This window comes from Molothrus aeneus, chromosome 16 (assembly GCF_037042795.1).
Source record: "Molothrus aeneus isolate 106 chromosome 16, BPBGC_Maene_1.0, whole genome shotgun sequence".
Lineage (NCBI taxonomy): Eukaryota > Metazoa > Chordata > Aves > Passeriformes > Icteridae > Molothrus > Molothrus aeneus.
Window position 1 is genome coordinate 1,054,144 of NC_089661.1, and position 18,173 is coordinate 1,072,316.

The following is an 18,173-nucleotide window of genomic DNA, read 5'->3' on the forward strand; positions in this document are numbered from 1 at the left end:
CAATGACTGTCCCAGATCCTCTCCAGGCCCACAGTTACCTGTGACTACTCAGCTTGCTGCTGGCCTCACCTGAGACAGGGCCAGTGGCCTCGTGATGACAAAGATGCTGGGCAAGACCACACCGTTCCTGAGGTGGCCACCAGCAGGATGCCATGCAGAAGGGTGACACATGATGAGGGAAAGCAAACAGGGAGAGGACGAGCCCTCAGCCAGGCCATGCTTGGAGGGAAGGCACGTGCCATGGCCACGCCTGGCCAGCCTGCATCATCTCAAAACACTCTTGTAGGTCTGCTGAGGGATAATGACTCTGAGCCAGGCAGCTCCTTCCTGCCTCTGAGCACTGTAATGAATTTTGCTGTGTGCTGCTAAGGACGTGAGTGTGAGCAGGGAAGCTTTGCTGGGGTCTGGTGGCTGCTCAGTCACCCATGGAGACAGCTTCAGTTCCTCTGGTGTCTGTGGAACCAGCTGGGGGAGGGCAGGAACAGGGCTCCCAGCTGCAGCTCTGAAGATGGGCACTGGGTCCAGGTCTCTCCCAGTGCAGCCCAGCAGGAGATGGTATCTGGGTACAGGCCAGACAGTCAGAACTTCAACTGCAAGCACCCCATCTGGGGCCACACTCACAGCTGTGACATGCTCCAGGTGCCCTGGGGAGCCAAAATTCAGCTTTGGCCATGGCCAAGATCAAAGGCACCAAGGTGGAGAGTGGGGTGTCCCAGCTCAGGGGGCCCTGGCAGTGCAGTCACAAGCGCCACTCTCTGTTTGGCCTCATCTTAACAACAATGCTGCTGATTCCTGCTCCCATACCCAGACACCTTCACCCTTGCCCTGGTTCTCAATACATTTCCTCCTCTCCCAAGGGCTAGCCAGGGTCCAGAAAGTGGCTACAAATCTCCAAGATCAGAGAGGAACACAGTTTTCCAAAGCAGTCATACTCAAAGCCATCACTGTGGCATTCAGCTACATGGAGTCCCCCAAAAATATAGAATCATAGAATTACAGAATCATTTAGGTTGAAAAAGCTCTCTAAGCTCAAGTCTACCTGTTCCTCCAGCACTGCCAAGGCCACCACTAAAACATGTCCCGAAGTGCCACATCTACATGATTTTTGAACACTTCCAGGGACTCCACACTTCTTTCAGCAGTGTGTTCTGATGTCTGAATTTCTTCTCTTTATCATTTGGAAAAAGGCAGTGGCTGGGGGCTGCTCTGCTTCCTGCCTGTCATAGCCTGGGGCGGGTTGGGTTCACTGGGGCACCCCCAAACCCCCCCAGCAGTCACAGCACCCAAGCTACCCCATGTCCCTTGTTCAGTAGAGCTGCCTCAAGCCATGGCTGTCCTTGTCCCCACCGCAGTCCCCTTTCCCCACCCTTCTCTTCCTCCTCCCTCTGCCCACACTGTGCAAACTTTCCCCACTTTGGTGCTCTCAGCACCAGCAGCACCTTCTCCTCTCAACTTGGCAGCCAGCGGGCAGGACGGGCAGGGCAGCCATACACTGTGAGCACACTCCAGCGCCGGCACTCTGATCCTTATCGGGAACACTCTACCTGCCCCCTAGAGTGGCCCGGCAGTGCCGCATTCCCACGCACGGAGCTGGCACCCGCTTCCAAAAACCAGGGCACCAGGGCAGGGCCCGGTGTGGAGTGCTGCTGCTCGGGAGCGGCGTGGGTGGACAGATGGACACGGCAGACTGACCATGCCCATGGAGGGATGGACTGACCCCGCACCCGGAACCACCATGGCTGCTCACAGCCACTGCCCCCCACAGTGTGAGAGCTCCTGTCACGTACACGTGCGGCCACTTGCACACACACAGCACCTACACGCACACACACACAGAGCCCTACACGCACACACACACAGAGCCCTACACACACACACACACACACACACACACACACACACAGAGCCCTACACACACACAGACACAGAGCCCTGCACACACTCGAATGTCTAAGTGGGCACATGTGAATTTGTGTTGTGTCCCACACCTGGCACACGGGCAATGCCCAGTGCATTTGCACACAGCTGTGGAACGCCCAGGTGTGTACTCACACTGGATGGGTGCGCGCACACATACACATACACATACACATACATACATACATACATACATACATACATACATACACACACACACGCACACATACACACACTCTCTCTCTCTCTTCCTCACCCTCCCACGGTCCCGCCCCACTCGGGTCCCGCCCCCGGCGCGTGCGCGGTGCCGCGGTCCCGCGGCGGGCGCGGGCGGGGCCGCACGGAGCCGGAGCCGGAGCCGGAGCCGCAGCCGGAGCCGCCCGGCCCGGTGAGTGAGCGGGGGGGCGATGGGTGCCGGAACCGGCGCCGGCACGGGGGATGGTGGGCGCCGGGGGGTGATGAGCATCGGGGGTGATGCTTGCAGTAGCGGGGGGGTCGGGCCGGACGGGGGATGCGTGGGGCCGCGGCCTCTTATCCGCTCGTTGGGGCGGCCCCGCCCGGAGCTGCGGCAGCTCCGGGGCCCTTGGCCGGCTCCTCCCGCTGCCGCCTCCGCGCTCCGGCGCCGCTCGGGCTCCATGCCGGCGGCGGCTCCTGCGCGGGCCCGCAAGGGTCGCGTCCCCCGTAGGCTGCGGCGGATGGAGGCGCGGGATGGAGGCGGCGCCACGCGGGGATGCTCGGCCGCGCTCGGGGGATGCGCCTGGCTGGGACCCGCCGGCATCCCGGGGGAGTCCGGGCCGCCCCTCCCTGCCGAGAACGGACACGGGGCTGCGGGGACCGAGTGGGCATCTGCCGGCCCCTCTGCGCCCCGGGCCCTGGCTCGGAATGAGAAAGTCTCTCATGCCAAGACAGACCTTGATGGGCTGGAGCGTGTCGGGGGAAGGAAACGGATCTGGGGAAGGGTCTGGAGCACAAGTCTAATGAGGAGCAACTGGGAGGGCTCAGCCTGAAGAAAAGGAGGCTCAGGAGAGACCTTCTCAGTCCACAACTCCCTGACGGGAGAATGCAGCCGCAGTGGGGGTCGGACTCTGCTCCATGGGAACAAGTGATGGAACAAGAGAGAACAGCTTCAGGTTGTGCCACGGCAAGTTTAGGTTGGATATTGGGAAAATTTTTTCACGGAAAGGGTGGTCAGACACTGGAACAGGCTGCCCAGGAGTGTGGTGGAGTCCCCATCCCTGGAAATGTTCAAAACCAAGTAGAAGCAGAAGGGATCTCCCTATCCTCTGCTCACAGCTGCCCAGGTGGCCTGTCCTGCCCAGCCACTGAGAACTGCAGGGCAGGAGCAGGGCTGTACAAGGGTCCATGAGAAACCCCTGTGTTGGGCTCCAGCCCTTGTTCTTGCTAAATTCATGAGGCCAGTGAGTTTGCAGAGTTTGTCTTTTTATGAGCAACTGCAAACTCACTGGGCAAAGCAGTGATGTTTTTAAGGCAAAGGGGATGACCAGCTCTTGCAGCAGTTTCCTCCCCTCTCTCCTGCTGCTGCCCCAGCACAAAGGCCGTTACAGACGCAACCATGGAGCCCATCAGGCTCCCTATGCCCACGGACCCACTCCCATTGCAGGGCAGCAGCTGGGCACAAGCCAATCTCTCATTCTGCAAACAGGATCTAGCCTCAGCTTTCTTCTTTATTTCAAGGCCTGAAGTTCCTGTCTGGGTCAAACCCAGACTCACATATCTTATGTGTCGGACACTTGGTGTTGGGTTTGTAGAGGGCTGTGAGGTCACTGATCCCTGCTGCACCCAACACCCCACCAGCCTTACAGCCTCTTAGAAAGTTTTATTACTGTTTTCACAACCAAGGTGAGGTTTTTATGGTCTCACTCTGCTGTGACTCCCAGAACTCTGTGAACACTGAGAAGGTGAAGACAGCCGAGCAGTGAGAGCTGTGTGTTACTGAACACTTATGGCTGGTCTGGTGGCTGCTGGCCCTGATTGCTCTTTGCAGGACCTGGGACTCTCTAGATGCACCCGCCTTGGAAATCACTCACTCTTCCTGTAAACAGTGGCCATAAAAAGTCCTTGCCCTGCTATGGCTGAATAATTTCCAACACAGACACTGTGGGGAGCAGAGAGGAATTTCCTGCTCCAGTAACAGTGTGGAAAGTACCCAGAGACTGACAGCCCTGGCCAGGTGTGTGATGCCACCACCCCGGGCATAGCTGCGGAGGGGCAGGCACCTGGCAGCTCATCTTGTAGGGGTGACACGGTGTCTCTGTCAACCAGCAGGAAGAAACACCGGGTTTATATTAAAAAAGGCAACATCTGCCATTTGCAGGGCTGGTTTCTATGGGAACGGGACATCAGAAGAGCAGAAATGTGGTGTGTGCTCTAAAATAACTGCAGGCTCCCAGGAGCACATGGCCTTTGCTCGGCCCTTTCCGCTGAGGCGGTGGCTGGGCACAGCTACCTCCCAGCAACGAGGCGGTGTGGAAGTGGGTCAGGAGGTGGGATGCTGTGGCCTTGATCGCTGCCAATGCTCAGCCTGTCCTCATCTAAATCCACTGGCAGAACAGCTGTGGTCCAGGCTGGCAGCTGGTGCCACCACGTTACCCGGTACAGCTTGGTACTGCGGCAGGGGCTGGTGGGGACCAGGTGGTGAGGACCAGTCTTGTATCCACTCATGCAGGCTGTGGACAGGCAGGAGTGTCTCCTTCCTCCCTGACCTTCCTGAGGATGGTGAGGGTGTGTCCACACTCATGTGTTCAGGAGACCCTTCCTCCAGGGAGGAGGAAGGGAGAAACTGGGAAGGGAGGAACTCCTCAGCAGGGAGAGGAGCTGGGTTGCTCTCCCTGAAGCTGGTGGTGGTCGCCTCTCTCTCCTCCCAGATCTTTGGCCCTGCCTCTTGGTGGGAAATTCAGTCTTATCTTGTAGTGCTTGAGGTCAGGCAGGAGCATCTCTGGCAGGGACAGCCCAATGTGCTGCCCAGCAAGGCACCTTGTTGCCTCCAAGGTCATCATCCACCTGTGGCACTCAGCCCTCCCTAACTGCCGAAGATGGGCCCAGACATGGACCTGGGACCTGTCCTGTCCTCTGATCATGGACATCTCAGGGCTGATCCAGGCAGCACCTCCTAAAACAAGTTTTCTCTTTTGGGTTGCAAAAAAAAAATCGTGCTTTGGATACTAGAGCCTGGAAAACCATTTTTGCTCCCAAATCCAGTAAGAACTTTTGTAGCTTAGCTTCTTCCTCCTCTCATCTCCAGCAAGCGAAAGGTCCAGAACGAGTTTTCTTGGAACACTTAAAAACTTGGAAAATATTTATTGGCAATAATGCAGTTTTCAGTCTTTGTACAGTGTTTGTATTACCCAAGAGCTGCTTGACATTTTCTCAGCAGCAGCTGGGGGCAGTCGGGGGGGCAGCTTGAGTTGGAGGGTGCGGCGGGACGAGCAGGATTTGGGATCTCTGCAAGGGCGGCAGCTGCTCCTGCCTGGTCTGCAGCATTCGTCCTTTAAAGTGAGCCACGACTTGGATTCCCTTGGTTTGCTCTGGATTCCCTCAAGGGGGTGCAGAACAAAGGTTTCTGCTTGGGGGTGGGGGGGCTTATCTGGGGCACTTCAGATGCTGCTGTGTGGGGTGGGTGTGTGTGGGCCTGGGGAGCTGCTAAGGGATCCTGGGGCACAGCCTGGCCACATGTGGACCAGAGGTCAGCTGGAGACAAGGCACTTTGTGAGGTGCTTGAAGGTGCCTTTGTCAAGTCCCCATTGCTATTCCTTTCCTGCTTGCTCTGGGCGGGGTTCTGGTGGACTTCATGGGGCTGAAGCATAAGATTTCTGCATTTTCCTGCCTAGAGAAAGATCCTTGAACACAGATGTCCCTGCTGTTGTGGGAATCTATCTTCTGTGCATGGAGTGGCAAAGAGCTGGTGGGTTTTTTGTGCTCTGAGAACACATCTGAGTTTAGCATTGGGGCTGGGAAGGTGCTTGTAAAGCTAGGAGAAGGCTCCTGGTTTAGGGTTGAGCCTGGGAAGATGTGTGCCAGGGCAGGAGGAGGCTCCTGGGTTTAGGGTTGGGGCTGGAAGGTGTGTGCCAAGGCCGGAGAAGGCTCCTGCAGAGCTCAAGGAGCTGGTGGCAGAGAGCAGGTGAGGCAGGTGGGTGTTGCTGCTGTGCCCTGCATGTCTCGGGTTGCTGTTGCTGCAGCTCTGTTGCCACTGGAGCTGTGCTCGCTGTGTGTGTTCACCTGCCCGGGAGCCGAGGTTGGCAGGGTGGGTCAGCAACCTCCCTCCTCTCACTGGGGCACCCTGAAACCCCTGCTCAGCTTTCTGGGTGCCAGCTACATCCAGGGAGCTGATACCATCCCAACCAGGGCTGGAGAACGTGCTGTGGGGCACCTGCCAGGGCGTTGCTCGTGGGTTCTGTGCCCGTCTGTGTCCCCATGGCACTTTCAGTGCTGCCAGGCTTTGGAGCACTGGCTCAGAGCTGACCCCACAGCTGCCCACTGTGGTCCTGTCAGGGTTTGCCATGCTCAGAGGCTGGCACTGCTCGGTGGGGGCTGCCCAGAGTCCGGCAGTGCGGGCAGGAGCCTCTGCTGGTGCCAGGGCTGCCCCTTCCTTCTCCGTGCTGCTCTGCAAGCCCAAAATCCCAGCCAGCGTCCTGGTGGGATAGCAGTGCTCCATCAGGAAATGCCACTGCAAATGGAGACACAAACAACTTGAAGGGATGGCGGATGCTTCCCGAGAGGGGGAGGAGGCAGCGGGGGATCATTCTCGAGCACTGACCTTCTCTTGTGCTTCCCTTGCCCTTTTCTCATCCTTGCCTCTCGCAGCAGAGTTTCTGCTGGGAAAGCACCCAGTGTTGCAGAACCAACTCCTCACACAGCAGGAGGTGGAGGCACAGCTTGGAATCTCCACCCATCCCAAAATAATAGGCTGCCGGGAGTTTGACGGCCTTCCTGGGGCCGGTGTTTGTGGTTCTGTAACCCTGTGCTCCTGCAGTTTGAGGAAGGCTGTTGCTGCCTGCTGCTGGGAAGGACCCAGGGTTGGTACTGAAACAGCAGCTTCCATCTCTGGGAACAGCCATGCCAGAAACCAGGGGCACTTACTCTTAGGAGAGGGAGCACAATGGTTATTTTTGGGGTGACACCAGCTGCTGTGGCTCCAGGCTGGGAGCAGAGAGCTGCCCTGGGCTGTGTGGGGTGTGGGATGCTGCCCTCCTGCTGCCCAGCTCCACCAGCAGCTGGCACTCACAGCTCTCTCCTCTCTCTCCTGCAGGGTCCTGCGCTGGGCCCCTTCTGATGGGAGGATGGTTCTGCTCAGGCAGTTCAGGCTGCTGCTCTGGAAGAACTACATCCTGCAGGTAGGCTGGCACTGCACCCGGGGGCTGCTTCTGGCACCGCTAAATGGGGGTACATCAGAGCTTGCCCAGCCTCTGGCTTTGTCAGGAAACCTCTCCTGTGGACTCAGGGCATCTCTAGGAGGAAAACTGGGTTATTTGTGCACGTGGTGTGTTTTGTGCTGGGCTGTGTGACCTTATGGGCTGTGCTCTGTACTCAGTTTCCTTGTCCCTGGCCTCCCCAGACTGCCCTCCCTTCTCCTGGGACCGGGTAACCCACGCCCCATCTGTGTGACAGTGGGGTTTTCTGAGCTGTCTCATTGCACAACCTCCTCTGGAAGTCCCGGTGCCTCCAAAACCCACTGGAGCCCTGGGGTTCTTTTCCTTCATTGCTTTCTACCACTCTCAGGAGCAGCTTTTAGGGGTCTTAAAAATATTAAACCACTGGCACCCACTGCCAGCCCACCTCCCACCATGGCAGCTGGGTGGTACTGAGGGATTTGGGGACTGCAGGGCTGGCAGGTCCTGCCTGATGCTGGCCCAGGCCACAGCCCCTTTAGGTATTCCTGGGTGGATTCTGTGGCTCCACTGGGACCCAGAGGCAGCCCTGGCAGAGTGTGGGGGAAGAGGAGGGAGCAGGGATGGCTGCAGCCTGGCTTTACGCTTTCAATTACCCGTCTGCAGCTCGGCACAGTGTTGCTGTAAAAATAACCCAAAGGAAGAGGGAAGTGCTGGCTGCACCCGGCCTTCCAGCAGGCACAGAACAGGGAACTGGGCTTTGAGGGGACAAAAGGGACTGGCAGCAGGGCTGATTTGCAGCCAGGAGCATCCCCCATCCCCTGTGCAGGGGAAAAGCATTGTTTTCTGGCTGTGCTCCAGGGTGGGGATACATCTCAGCGTGTTTTCCAAGGCCTCAAGCTGACTCAGGTCTGCTGTGCCAGGATACAACTAAAGGTCCTGTTCCTGATAAAGAAACAGCTCCCAAGTCACCCCCAGCCCACTGAGAGGACAGTGGCTCTCCAGAGTTGGGCCAGGCAGAGGTGGTGATTAGGGATGAGTATCCCTGGCACCTCTGTAATAGAGACTTGAATGACTTCTGCTGCAGAGCTGGTGAATGTGTGTGAGCCTGCAAGTTCAGGGAGGCAGAGCTGTTCTGAAGGCAGCCCAAGAGACAGGGAGAGGTTTAGTGCTGTAGTAAATCAGTGGGAGGCAGCTGGGCTGCCAGGGCTGCATTATAAACCCATCAGACATCTGCAGCGTTTGCATTTATGAGTGTGGCTTTGGGAAAGCTCCTTTTCCCCTGCCTGTCTGAAGCTTCTGCTTCCTGCCCATGCTGCTGGGGCTGGCTGTGGCTGGAGTAGACTCTTCCTCCCAGGGGAAGCCCCAAGAGGTGTTTTGGGCTTTGACAGTGGGTGCTGAGAGCCAGGGTAATGGTAGTCCCCTTATCATCTCTTGACAAACTGTCCAAGATCCTGTTCAGCCTGGCTCCTGCAGGGCTGTCTCCCTTCCCAGGATGCACTTAGGGCTCCCTACCTGCCCCACTGGAGACTCTGCCCACCTGAGCCTGCCCACTAGCTGCTGCGTAATATCCAGTTGCTGAGACAGCAAAGTTGTGAGACTTAAGCTCTTGGTGCTCCTCTTTCCAGCCTGGCAAAGGGGGAGCATGCAAAATCCCCATGTCTTGTGAAGCCCAAATTAGCCAGAGGCCTCAGAAAAGGTTAATGCTGCTGCTCCAGGCACATGCTCTGAGCAGTCATGAACCCCTGTGGGCAGGGACATCTCTGAGCTGTCACTGCTGTGGCTGAGGCTGAGTGTGCTGTACTGCTCTTGAGCCTGGCCTGGGGTGAAGGCAGCTCGGTTTGCAGGAGGAAATCACAGAATCCCAGAATGGTTTGGATTGGAAGGGACCATCCATCCCGGTGCTCTGCCATGGGCAGGGACACTTTCCACTAGAGCAGTTGATGACCTCAGTTCCCCTGGGACACCAGTTTGAAATGCTAATTGACCTGGGTTGGATGCTAATGAGCCTGTGTTGGTGGGGGGTGTTACTGGCTAGGAGGCATTGTGCAGGAGAGATAGCCCTGGGGGAATTGATGGATGAAGGTCCAGAGTGCAGCACTGGAGTTCATTCTCCAGTTGCTTGAATCTCAATTAAAAAAAAAAAAAAAAAAGAAGAAGAAAAAAAAAAGAGCCACTGTGTGTAGTGCATTAGTGGCTTGGGTATTATGCCCATGGGTGTGCTTGGCATGCCGTAGTCCTCCTGTAGCCAGAGGCTCTGCTGGGCCCCATCCTGGGATGCAGATCCAGTGTCCAGCTGCCTGGAGCAACTCAGCTCCAGCAGGAAAAGTTGCACTGGTTCCAGCAGTGTTGCTGCACGGCAGAGCCCCAGGGCACAGGGAAGGAGCAAAGCACAAGCCTGGGTCATTCAGGCCAGTGGTGTGGTGAGGAAGGCTCTGGTGGAGGCTGGTTTGAGCTGGAGCAGTGTTTAGGGTAGGGGATCCCTTGGCTGGAGAGTCCTAAAGGATGTGGGAACCAGCACAGTGTCATTCCTGGCCTCTGGAAAAACCCAGGTTGTGAAACCTTGTGGAATGCAAGAACACTATTGCTCTTGGTGTTCTCATGCCCTGAACCTCATGACTGTCTTATCCAGCTTCTGTGTTTGCATCTTCATTTTTATCTCTTGAGAGAGAGAGAGAGAGAGAGAGTGTACTATAGGTAATCTGTGTATAGATACACACTGATGGTAGCTGTCTAGATGTCTGTGTATATACAGATACATAATGTATTTTATATCCTTGCCCCAAGTTTGTCTCTTTCCCCTGGCCTGCAGAAGAGGCAGATCCTGGTGACACTGATCGAGGTGTGCCTGCCGCTGCTCTTCGCCGCCATCCTGATCGCGCTGCGGCACCGCGTGCACTCCGTCAGCCACCCCAACGCCACCCTCTACCCCAGCCAGTCTGTGCATGACCTGCCCAGCTTCTTCTCCTCCCAGCATGCCAGCAACCCCTGGGAGCTGGCCTATGTCCCCTCCAACAGCAGCGCTGTCCGGAGCATCGCCGAGGCGGTGGAGAGAGCTCTGCCCATCAACATCAGAGGTGAGCAGGGCTGGGGCTGCTCCTTCCACCCCAGAAATTGGTGTGAGTCTGTACTCTGGGCAGCCTAGTCCAGTGGAAGGTGTCCCTGCCCATGGCAGGGTCCTGGAACTGGATGGTCTTTCATGTCCCTTCCAGCCCAAACCATTCTGTGACTGATTCTGAATCCTCATGCTCCTGGAACACCATTTTTTGCTGAACTTCAAGGCTACCGTTTGATGGGTTTTGGTTTTTTTTCAGTAAAATGACAGGATTTGGGGTTGCTTTTTAGTCTCGTTTTATTGCAGTTTCCGTCTTGAAAAATATCACCCTAAAACAGTTAAAGAAGGTGGCAGCACTTCCCTGTGAAAGAGTATTTTTGGAAATCTTTTGGCACAGAAAATTTTAGCACTCGGTGTTCCAATCTGTTAGAATTTTCTGTGGGAAAGCTGACTCCTGCTCTCAAGGAGGAGGAATGTCTTCATGCCCAGGATACAGGGCAGCATCCTGTGTGACTCCCTCGTGTTTGACAGCAGGCACGGCACATCCCTCCTGTCCTGGACCCAGCGATGCTCCTGGGGGTGGCTGAGCAGCAGTGCATGGTGCCTTGCTGTGCCCTGTCCCTGCATCTCCTGTTTCTGCCCCACAGCTCAGGGCTTCCCCTCGGAGCGGGACTTTGAGGAGTACGTCAGGCTGGACAACCGCTCGGGCAGCGTCCTGGCCGCCGTCGTGTTCCGGCACCGCTTCCCGCACAGCTCGGCCCCGCTGCCCCTCCAGGTGAGCCAGGGAAGGTGGGACAGCATCCCCCAGCTGGGTGTCACCCGCCTCTGTCCCACCCACCTCCGACCCTCCCTGCAGGTGGAGTATGAGCTGCGCTTCAAGTACAGCCCGAGGAACGCCCCGCGGAGCGAGCAGACGGGGCTGAACCCCAACCTGGACCGGGACTGGCACACCAGTTACCTCTTCCCGCTCTTCCAGCTGCCCGGGCCCCGCGAGGCCAAGTTTGCTGATGGGGGCACACCAGGTGAGCACGGCCCAGCACGTGGGGTCACCTTCCTACAGCACATGGAGCTTTTTAAGAAATAGGTTCATCTAAAAGAAATTATTAAATTCAGTTAATTATAATGAAGTAGTGATTTATATTTATACCAGCATTAAATTTATATCTGTATAAGGCGAACAATTAAATATTTGTTTGTTTTAAGCATATATTTATTTTATATATACAAGCAATTAAATATTTTTATATATTGAAATGTTAAAATTTACATATAAATCTTTATGAATATATAAATAGTTAAATGGTTATGCTTTTCTATAGATGTTTATATTCAGTTTTGTGCATATATAAACAATTCATCCAATAATGACACGATTTTAAATTAATATTTAAATATTAATTGATGATTTACTATAGAGCTTCTTAATATTTATTTATATATTAATTATAAATAATTATTATTTATATATTAATATGTCTTTATTTTGTTGAATTATTATTAATTACTTAGATGTAATTGGAATATATTTACAATTTTCTTATATTTGTTATATTATAGCTATCCGTTATTTAAATTTTATTGTGTGACTTCATGGGCACTGCTTGGCCTCTGGGCACCTCTGCTGAGCAGGGTTGGATAAGAATAAATTTTAATGTGCATGAACCATTTTAAAATTTAATTTTTTTCCCATTTCAATTTTAATGGAAATTTTATATCACTATCCAAACTGCCCCGTGTTTATTGTACTGTTTAAGTACTTGAGAAGTAAATAGAGCAGTTCTATGGTTTGCGGTTTTTAAGGGCAGCCAAACCACTGGCAGAGCATGAGCCAGCAGGGACATTGTTGGAGCTGCTGCTGGCTTAGGACTGGATTTTTGGGAACTCCTCCTGTGGTGGCAGAGGGAATATTTCCCTCAGTGGGATTTCTCCCTCTGTATTCTATTGCAGTGTCCAGGGAGAGTGAGGGCGAGGAAGTGGGCAAACAGGTTTTGCTCACAGTATGTAAATAAAACAGAGCCCCAGAGTGTTTGCTCAGTACATGAGTTAATATCAAACAAAGTTCCCAGTCTCATAATTCCACTGTTATCTTCTCTCTCTGTGGGTCATTTTAGCCCACTGACTTTCAAAATGTTCATTTGGGGTTTTGCAAGAGAATTTAAGTTCCTGTTCAGGTAACATTTGGCAGCAATTCCACTTAAAAATAAACTATTTTAAGTTGATTTTGTTGTCTAAAGCTGTGTCAAGAGAGATTTAGATTAGGGAAAAACTCTTCCCCCAGAGGGTGCTGGCACTGCCCAGGCTCCCCAGGGAATGGGCACAGCCCCGAGGCTGCCAGAGCTCCAGGAGCCTTTGGACAGCGCTGCCAGAGATGCCCAGGGTGGGATTGTTGGGGTGTCTGTGCAGGGCCAGGAGTTGGCCTCAGGATCCTTGTGGGTCCCTTCCCACTTGGGAGATGCTGTTGGGAAATTTAAATATTTGCAGTGTTTTCTAATGCACAAAAGTTTACACCACATGTGTGAGTCACAGGATATACTTCTTCTGACTGCAACCTGTGTAGTATTGCTTATTCTTCTGGTTTACAAAGAAACGGGGGAATAACACAAGCCCAGTGACTGGTGGTGGTTGATGGTGACAGAGAATCTCCCCATTACAAAGTCACAGCCATACTGCCGGACAGCAACCATGAACAGAGTTTTCCTGGCAGCTCCTCCTAAATGATGGTTATGCAAGATCCTGGTTTGGTCTAGTGGAAGGTTATCCTGCCCATGGCAGGATGTAGAACAAGATAAGCTTTAAGGTCCCTTCCAAGCCAAACCAGTGGTTCAGTGAATTTGCTGTGGTATCAATCCTTCCCCAGCCCCCTGTGTCACAGTGATGCTTATATTGCTTTTCCTCTGCATTCCAGTTTTAGTCCCTGTTCCTCTTCCCATGCAATCCTTCCCACAAAGGCTGTTTGTCCCTCCAAACCCCAGCCCCATGTCTATTCCTGGTGTGGTTCTTGCTGTGCAGGTTATCTCCGGGAGGGATTCCTGGCGGTGCAGCACGCGGTGGACAGGGCTATCATGCAGTACCACGCCAGTGCCAGCTCTGCCAGCCTGCTGGAGAACATCACCGTGGTGGTGCAGCGCTTCCCCTTCCCAGCCTACGTCAATGACCTCTTCCTCCTGGCCATCCAGAACCAGCTGCCCCTGCTGCTCATGCTCAGCTTCACCTACACCTCGCTCAACATCGTCCGCGCCGTCGTCCACGAGAAGGAGAAGAAGCTGAAGGTGAGAGCTGGGATGTGCTCCCCTCCCTCTGCAGCTTTTCCCAATGGATGATGTCTTTAAATTAGGAACAAAATCCCTGCTGGGTGTAGAGCCAATGAACAGGAGGGGGGGATGGCACCGGATTAGCGAGCCCCAGGGAAGAATGTTGCTAATCCTGCTCTCCTTGCCATGCAACCCGGGGTCCTGGACCACAGGGATGGTGTTTCTCCAGGGCTGGGAGAGAGGCAACATGTCTGGGTTCCAGAGCTTTTGGATTCAAGAGTTCAGTCTGTTTGAAGTCAGTTTTTGCCTTTTGCATGTAGAGACCCGTTTTGCGTGTGCTGTGGGGGCGGCTGGAGCTCAGCCAGGTGCTTACAGCAACAGGGTTTGGCTTTCCCCAGGCGTTGGCTGTCCTGCCCTGTGCTGGGTGGCCCTGGTGGCACCACTGGCACCCTGCTCTGGGTTTGGGCTCAGCTCAGCTCTCTGGGAACTCCTCCAATGGTGGCAGCCCTTGTTTGGGGAGGTGGGGGACACCACGCCATGCTGGTGGCTGTGCAGGACCACTCTGCTGGTACCTGGGGCTGCCACCTTTGCTTGTGCCATGAGAGGAAGCCACCTGTGCCTTGCCCTGGCTGTGCCCAGGGAGTGTGGGTGCAGCTGTGGGTGACACTGTGACCTCCCACAGGAGTACATGCACATGATGGGCCTCAGCAACTGGTTGCACTGGAGTGCCTGGTTCCTCATGTTCTTCCTCTTCCTCCTGGTGTCCGTGTTCTTCGTCACCGTGCTCTTCTGTGTCAAGGTGAGCGTCTGTCCCCAGGCCACAAACTCTGTGCTGGCAAGGCACAGGGATGACAGGGCCACTCTGCCATGGGACTGTCCTGGTGTCCCAGGGCTCCTCCAAAGACTGGAGTTTGGGTTTCCCGGACTGAAATGAGCAGTGCTGCCCCACAGTTGCATTCATGGCAGGGTCACTCCCCCCAGAGGGAGGTGGGGATTGGAGCTCCAGGGACACTGCATGCAGAGCAGGACTACCCTGCTCCCACAGCCTCTGGTGCTCCTTGAGCTCTCCCCTCTGCATGTGCCCACACCAGGGCAAGCAGAAGGGGGCTCTCTGGATGTTGGCCAGGGTATCCCTGCCCCTTAGATCCTGAATCACACGAGGGCAGTCTGTATTTCCTCCCACTGGAGTGGTCTGGGAGTTTCTGGGTGTCCTCACCCATCTGAGTTTGTCTCCAGCACTTGGATAACATCAGGTCTGTGCTGCTAAAGCCACAGCTGGCTCCAGCAGCTCTGGGCTTCACAAGATTTTCTTGGCAGGTGAGCGAACAGGGAGCAGTGCTCACCAACAGTGACCCCACCCTGGTGTTCACCTTCCTCGCCATCTTCTCCATCTCCTCCATCTCCTTCAACTTCATGGTGAGCACCTTCTTCTCACGAGGTGAGTCCCCCTAAGCTGCCTCCTTTTGTTACTGACACTTGGACTTGTGAGGGGGCATTTCTTCCCATTTTTGGCTGCATTTTCTGCACAGTGTGTGGAAAGGGATGTGGGTACCGTTGCTTCCCAAACCAGAGCAGGTCCAAGGGCTGGAGCCCCTCTACTCTGGAGCCAGGCTGGGAGAGCTGGGGGTGCTCACCTGGAGAAGAGAAGGCTCCAGGGACACCTCAGAGCCCCTTGCAGGGCCTAAAGGGGCTCCAGGAGAGCTGGAGAGGGACTGGGGACAAGGGATGGAGGGACAGGGCAAGGGGGAATGGCTTCCCAGTGCCAGAGGGCAGGGATGGATGGGATATTGGGAAGGAATTGTTCCCTGTGAGGGTGGAGAGGCCCTGGCACAGGGTGCCCAGAGCAGCTGTGGCTGCCCCATCCCTGGCACTGTTCAAGACCAGGTTGGATGGGGTTTGGAGCAACCTGGAATAGGGGAAGGTGTCCCTTCCCATGGCAGGGGGTGGGACAAGGTGGTCTTTAATGCCCCTTCCAACCCAGACCATTCCCTGGTACTATGACAAGCTCCTGTCTTAGGGCCTCATCTGGCTGGCTTGGCCCCAGATTCTGCTCTGGGATGGGCAGAGGCTTCTGCAGCTGCCCACCATGGGGCTGGGGTCGGGTTCAGGCTCCTGCCTTGCTGGGATGTGTGTGTGTCCTTGTGCTGCCCCTACATAACCATGCTTAGTGCACAAATCTGGAACGTCCCTGGGTGGGGAGTTGGTGAGCAGTGCTGGGTGGCATCCCCTGACATTGTCCCTCCTGCTTTTCCCTGTGCCGGCAGCAAACGTTGCGGCTGCTGCTGGCGGCTTCCTCTACTTCTTCTCCTACATCCCCTACTTCTTCATCTCGCCCCGCTATGACCTGATGTCCCACAGCCAGAAGCTGGCATCCTGCCTCATCTCCAACGTGGCCATGGCCATGGGGGCGCAGCTCATCGGCATGTTTGAAGGGAAAGGTGAGCAGGGCCATCTGTTCCTGGGGAGAGCAGCATCCCCTTCCTGTCAGCCTCATTTGTGGTGGGGTGGCACTGGCTTGGTGGAGAGACATTGGAGAAAACAATTTGCTTCTTACTAGAGCTGATTGCTCTCATACCAGGGCTCTCTGAACTTGTTCCTGTGCCCCTGGGCTGTGCAAAGGACCATCCTCACTTTAATTACCAGAGGAATTCTGTTCTAATGGATGAGAACCATTGCATTTTCTCCTTCACAATATATATCCTTAAATTCTTTAATTTAAAAGACTCTGTTGTTGGTTCCATGCAGAGCCATGCATTTACTTGGTGTGGCAGTAGCTCGGTGGCTGCAGTGATTGGAGGGGTGATGCTGGAGAAGGAATCATTTCTTCCCAGGCAGTGGCAGAGAATGCCATGGAAGGAGCATGGTGGGGTGGGGAGCCTTGAGGGGTCAGTGCCTCTTTTCCCTCCATCTGTAGAGGATCACAGAGCTGTGCAGGGGCTCCTGGTTAGGGAGCAGTGAGCTGGCAGAGGGGCTGCTCTCTGCCAGTTCTGGAGAAGATGGTCCTCCTGGGGATGCAGAGGGAGCAGTGTCCCATGTGCCTTGCAGGAACTGGCATCCAGTGGAGGGACCTCATGAAGCCCATCAGTGTGGATGACAACTTCACCTTGGCCCAGGTGCTGGGGATGCTGCTCCTGGACTCAGTGCTGTATGGTGTGGTGGCCTGGTACGTGGAGGCTGTGTTCCCTGGGGAGTACGGTGTGCCACAGCCCTGGTACTTCTTCCTCACGGTGAGCACTGCTTACACCCCTCCCTGGGCTGGAGGGGCATCACTTGGGACAGTCACCACTTCTGTGCCGTGTAGTAGGCCAGACAGATGGCCAAGGGTGGCACCATCTGGCCTCCAAACTCACAGGGCCTGCAGCATGTCCTCACTAAAGGCTGATGCAGCTGTAGATTTTTACTGTGGATGAAGGTCATCTTGGCTTTAGAGCTCTCTCCCAGCACTTCTGGCATGCAGGGTGTTCTTAAATGTCTCCAGGCCCAAGCAAATGCATTGGAGAGAAACCCCAGGTGGGAGGAACCAGATCCAGCTATTTGACACCCCTGAGCACTGCCATGCAGGCGGGCATGGGTGACCTGTGTCTCACTGCCAGCTGCCACGTGCCAGGGGTGGGTGTGACCCCTCAGCTGAGCCACCCTCGCTCTGCCAAGCCAAACACTTGGCATCACCCTCAGCAGCTGCATCTGCAGTGGGCACTGCAGCTACATGGCTGCAGGGAGAATATGTTCTGTTTGGATACTGGAGATGGATCCTTTGTTATTTGATAGAGAGGCTTTTCCTTCTCCCTTCCAAATTCGTCATCCTAGAGTGGTTTCACTCCAGCATCTCACTCCCTCTTGCAGTCAGACTGGGGAAACAGAGATGCAGCCATTGACAAAAGCTGATTTTGCATCCAGGAGTTATTGAATTGTTATTCCCACCAGGATTTAAGGTCCCAAACACTTAGTTTCATTCCTAGAGAGCCATGTCAAAAAAAAGGGGCTGTGACTGCAGCAGCTGGACCCCAGGCTGTATTTAGTGTTTTTCAGGTGTTTTGGAGGGGGTGGTCATACATGGGCTCTCCTGGGCAGGATGATTCTGCCTGAGTGATTTTACTTCTCAGTGGAATTTGGGGAAGAGCTGCTGTGTAAGCACAGGCAGTCCTGCTGTGAGGGAGAGATGGGGGAGGGCAGGAGGAGCTGTTCCATCATGTCAGCCCTGCCTGCTGAAGATGTTCTGGTTGGTAATTCCCAGGTCAAAGAGAGCAGTCTGGGAGATCCTTGGGAGATGTCTGTGGGAGGAGGAGGGTGACCAAGGCTGGGATGAAGAGATGGGCTCTGCCTGTGCCTGATTTCTGTCTCTCCCTTCCTCCATCAGCCCTCGTACTGGTGTGGGCGGCCCAGGACTGTTGTGGGGAAAGAGAAAGAGGAGGAGGAGGACCCCGAGAAAGCCCTGAAGAGTCAGTACATTGAGGAGGAGCCAGCTGACCTCGTGTCAGGCATCAAAATAAAGCACCTGTCCAAGGTACTGACTGCCCAGCAGGGCACAAACACACCATAATATTGGTTTTGTAAAATCTGTTATCTGCAGACAGCTTCTGTATCCTTGTGCTGCCCTGGGGCTGG

General features: G+C 54.9%; 1 protein-coding gene across 2 annotated transcripts in view; it reads left to right on the plus strand.

Annotated features, from left to right (window-relative positions):
• Nucleotides 1–2,238: 2,238 nt before the first annotated feature.
• The window catches only part of ABCA3 (ATP binding cassette subfamily A member 3), a 31,919-nt gene continuing 15,984 nt past the window's right edge, over nt 2,239–18,173 (plus strand). The window contains exons 1-11 of one of the 2 annotated variants that reach the window (XM_066560542.1): nt 2,239–2,305; nt 7,184–7,268; nt 10,075–10,339; nt 10,965–11,092; nt 11,174–11,339; nt 13,327–13,586; nt 14,251–14,367; nt 14,886–15,006; nt 15,833–16,006; nt 16,614–16,795; nt 17,926–18,072. In XM_066560542.1, the coding sequence (XP_066416639.1) occupies nt 7,215–7,268; nt 10,075–10,339; nt 10,965–11,092; nt 11,174–11,339; nt 13,327–13,586; nt 14,251–14,367; nt 14,886–15,006; nt 15,833–16,006; nt 16,614–16,795; nt 17,926–18,072 (1,614 nt within the window). In that variant the 5' untranslated portion in view covers nt 2,239–2,305; nt 7,184–7,214. Of the gene's footprint in view, nt 2,306–7,183; nt 7,269–9,934; nt 10,340–10,964; nt 11,093–11,173; nt 11,340–13,326; nt 13,587–14,250; nt 14,368–14,885; nt 15,007–15,832; nt 16,007–16,613; nt 16,796–17,925; nt 18,073–18,173 lie in introns of those variants that run through there. The other variant, XM_066560541.1, reaches the window with a different exon arrangement.